The 4,001-nt window shown below is 51.5% G+C and overlaps 1 protein-coding gene across 1 annotated transcript in view; it reads right to left on the bottom strand.

Annotated features, from left to right (window-relative positions):
• Window positions 1-988: 988 nt before the first annotated feature.
• The window catches only part of SPATC1L (spermatogenesis and centriole associated 1 like), a 38,213-nt gene continuing 35,200 nt past the window's right edge, over window positions 989-4,001 (bottom strand). The window contains exon 5 of the mRNA XM_034786346.1: window positions 989-1,315. Within this exon, the coding sequence (XP_034642237.1) occupies window positions 989-1,315 (327 nt within the window). The remainder of the gene's footprint in view (window positions 1,316-4,001) is intronic.

Raw genomic sequence — 4,001 nt, 5'->3', positions numbered from 1 at the left:
ACAAATAAAGAACCCGGTCCTGCAACTCTTACTCACGTGGGTAAAATCCTTCTTCGTACCAATGGGATTACTCAGAGAAGCAAGGGCTACTCTCCTAAGAATGGATCAGGTCTGAAGGCACTTGTTATGCAAAAGCAAACCCAGTAATCATTATTACCCAATGCCAGTTAAAACTTCAACAGGCTTGCAGCTTTCCAGGTGAACAGTGATGCAGGGCCCCAACGCACCAGGCCTTCAACGCAAAGCAGCCATAAACTCAGTTTAATGGTCTGCCTCAGCCAGGTTCCTGGCCCACAGGATACACAATGAGATGAGCTTCCCCAGCCCTAGCTGGAAAAGGTGGCAGCTCTAAAGTCAATGGAGTTAAAGGCAGCTGTGTAACCCTGGTGCGTCTCTCTTTTGGGAATGTGTTTTGTTCTGTAAACACCAAGAGGGCATGAAAAGCAGCAGCAGGCTAGGCATGGCCTGTGCACCAGCCCGTTTGGCTCTTACTATTCGTTACAGTCAGAAAGGGGAGTACGTACGAGCAGGACGTATTTCATCCCCTTCCCCAGTGTCCGTCACAGCACCTCCTACTGACTTTAGAGCTGGCCACAGCAGGGTACTGCCGTGACTGCAGGTGGAAGCTTTTGCAGCTTTGAGTGCAACGTTGATCCCGCCATTTCAGGGGGTGGAGCGTGTGATGGGTGGGGGGAAGTGACTGCCCTGGCTTTTCCTGTTGGAAGCGGCCTGCTGGCTTTTCCTGTTGGAAGCGGAACAGAGGCTAGGATAGGATAATAGAAAAGAGGATGGGAAAATCTAGAAACCTCTCACATTAAAAACAAACACACACAGTATTCCTGCTGGAGCTAACTGCTCGGACTGAGCCTCATGACATAGATAAAAAAACTCCATGTCTGTATTTAAAACTCATGCTTTGAGTTCATGTCTATGGGAGGATCGTTTTGCCGGTGGGGAGGAGAGGGGGGGGTACGGCGAGCACTGTCCACTACCAAGCAAAGAGAGGTTTACTGTCTTCCTTGGAGAGTTCACACAAACAGTTCAGCAGCAGCAAAGTGTCGCCGAGGAACTTGGATGGGACGATGTCTATCACGATCTTGCGCAGATCAGCTGGGCTGCTGTGGAGAGGGCTGGAGTGCAGGTCTGGCCGCTGTTTCAGGATGCCGTAGGTGTTGATCAGGAACTCGCTGAACACCGGGTGCACATCCCGGTTGTAGCCCATCTTCTCGAGGCGTGCGGCGAGGGACAGGTACCGCTGCATCATACCTCGGTGCTTTTTCTCATCCACAGAGCCATCCAGGCACTTCATGGAGGCCTAGGAGGTTTAAAAAACCAGGGAGAAGCTGTTAGCTCCTTTCATGGATAACCATGGGCAGGCCCCGGGGGTTCCTAAAGCCACCACTTTCTGGCTGCATCCAAAGCATCCCGATCTGTTTGCAGCTCAGTGATGACAGTCCTGGAGAACAAAGTCCCAGTACAGCTGCGGCAGGGACACGGCAGGGCCGGCCAGGGATGAATTAAGCTGCACCTGGCTAGATGCAGCGATAGCTGAAGTTGAGTGGGGTCCCAGACTCTGCAGGCCTCACCTGGCTGGAGAGCTGCACATTGGCCACCCCCCATGAACCCTTGGTTTTCTACACACAGCTAATGAGCGACTGTATGGAGAACCAACACCCCCCAGAACATGGGAGTTCTTTTAGCTCCCACCATGCTTGTTACTGCACAACACAAGCCCCACCCCCGCCCCTCAGCTACCCAGCTGGCCTCCCCCATGTGGCTGAATGTCCCAGGGAAGAGGGCAGACCTGCCAGCTGGGAGGGAGTTGGTGCCTCTCCCCTCATTCAGTTACCAACTTTAACAGTCAATATTTCTCCCTGACTGACAGCCACTTCCATGGCAGACTACAATGTCCTCAGCTTCCTGTGTTCCCTCCATGCACACAACATTGATTCATGAGGCTCACGGGTCACATGCCCAGGTTTCCATGCAGGGTCACATAGGGTATGTCTGCACTGCCCACTGAGCCATGACTCTGACTCGGGTTTGAGCCCAAGCCCCCTTCCCGTCCACATACAAATCAGTCTGACTTGGGCGAGCAAGCACTCAGGACCTGGGTCCTAGGACCCAGCTGGGGAGGGGAGTGGGGGGGAGGATCAGAGCCCAAGTCCCGCTGTGACTTAGATCCAAGCCCTCTCACTTTGCAGTGTGGACGCAGCTCAAGCTGCAGACCTGAGTCAGAAGATCTGCGTAGTTCAGCACGGACACGTTAGCACAGCTGCGAAACCCAGTACCAGCAATCGTAAACCCAGGTTTATGATGCAGTGTGGATGCTCAAGCGTGGTTGGAAACACTGAATCTGCAACCCCAGGTCCCACAGACCTAGATTTACAATGCAGTGTAGACACACCCTGTTTCACATTGCCATGGCTCTCTCTGCACAAAAGCCAAATAGACTTTTCACTGCACAAAACCACTTCTTTTTCTTATTACCAAGCTTTAAGCATATGTGGCGCTCCAGGCCTTTCAAGCAGCTGGGAGTTTCTGAGACTAGCTATTAATCTATGTGTAAGCAGAGTCAGGATGAGCTCTACCCTGACATCTGGTGGTGAATTATGGCGAGTGTGGAAAAGAACTCCAGGGGCTGATCTTGTTTGCATAGGCACAAACCCACCTGGCATGAAACAACAGCAACTGAAAGTCGTTACTTTGGCTGGTGTGGGATCCCCAGTTTCTCTGTTATTGGGGCAGGAAAAATAAAGTTTTGTTACCCTGATTCTGTGAATCAAGGCCAGTGGAACTGTTGTATGACAGAAGGACTGAGTGAGTCCTTCACCATTTCCTAAGTAGCACTTGCTTGACAAGGGGCATGGGTTACAAAACTCAGTGAATTGAGAGAGGATGGGGTCAGGTATTTTGGGGGGGGGGGGGTTAGTTACAGGCTGCTGAGCTGAATTCACTTTGGGCCAATGGTGCACCAGCACTGGGGCTCCCCTACTCTGAGCTGAAATCCCTAAGAGCTGAAATCACAAAAGAGTGCTGTGGGGGAGCCTGAAGCTATATTGCTAAGCAGCTAGTGGAGCAATTTGTGGGGATGACTGGAGGAGGGGCAAGCGGTACGGAGCCTTGCGGGGACGGTTGGAGAGGCTCACAGGTCGGTGAGCGGAGCGAAGCGGTTCATGGGACGGCAGGAAGTGGACTGGCTCGTGGTGAAGGCTGCGACAGAACCCCACGGAGAGACGGCCGGCCTCAGCACACGTAAGGTGCCCCTTAACACCCTGCGTGTGCGTCCCCCCTTATACTCTGGGGCTGCACTGACCAGGGACAGAGACTTTGGGGTTTGGTGGACTTTTGGGACTCTGGGTGATTTTTGGGTTGCTGGATTCAAGAACCAAAGGGAAAGGACACAGCCCAATTTGCTGGGGTGGGGTTTTTTTGCTCATGGTTTGTGTTAGGAATCCTGTTTGTGGTGTTTTTCCAATTTAATGCTGATATCGTTTACCGCATGTTATTAAACATTTTCTGCTACACTCAGACTCCGTGCTTGCGAGAGGGGAAGTATTGCCTCCTAGAGGCGCCCGGGGGGGTGGTATGTAATTGTCCCAGGTCACTGGGTGGGGGCTTGAGCCGATTTTGCATTGCGTTATTGAAACGGAACCCCTAGATACAGAACCCGGCACTTGTTGCTGCCGACTTAGATGGGCAGAAGGGTTACATTTGTATCAATAAGCATAACTGTAGCATTCAGAGTATTATGAGTGCAGTGCTTCATAAACATTAATGAGTCTAGCTCACAACTCTCCTGCGAGCAAAGGAATGATTATTATCCCCAATTTCACAGATGGGAAACTGAGATATAGAGGCCCGGATGATTGTCAAAAGGTATTTAGAGTAGCAGCCGTGTTAGTCTGTATCCGCAAAAAGAAGAACAGGAGTACTTGTAGCACCTTTTAGACTAACAAATTTATTAGAGCATAAGCTTTCGTGGACTACAGCCCACTTCT

Source organism: Trachemys scripta, chromosome 11 (assembly GCF_013100865.1).
Source record: "Trachemys scripta elegans isolate TJP31775 chromosome 11, CAS_Tse_1.0, whole genome shotgun sequence".
NCBI classification, from domain to species: Eukaryota; Metazoa; Chordata; order Testudines; family Emydidae; genus Trachemys; species Trachemys scripta.
The sequence above is the reverse complement of the archived record's forward strand: the minus strand, read 5'-3'. Positions and strand labels throughout refer to the sequence as shown.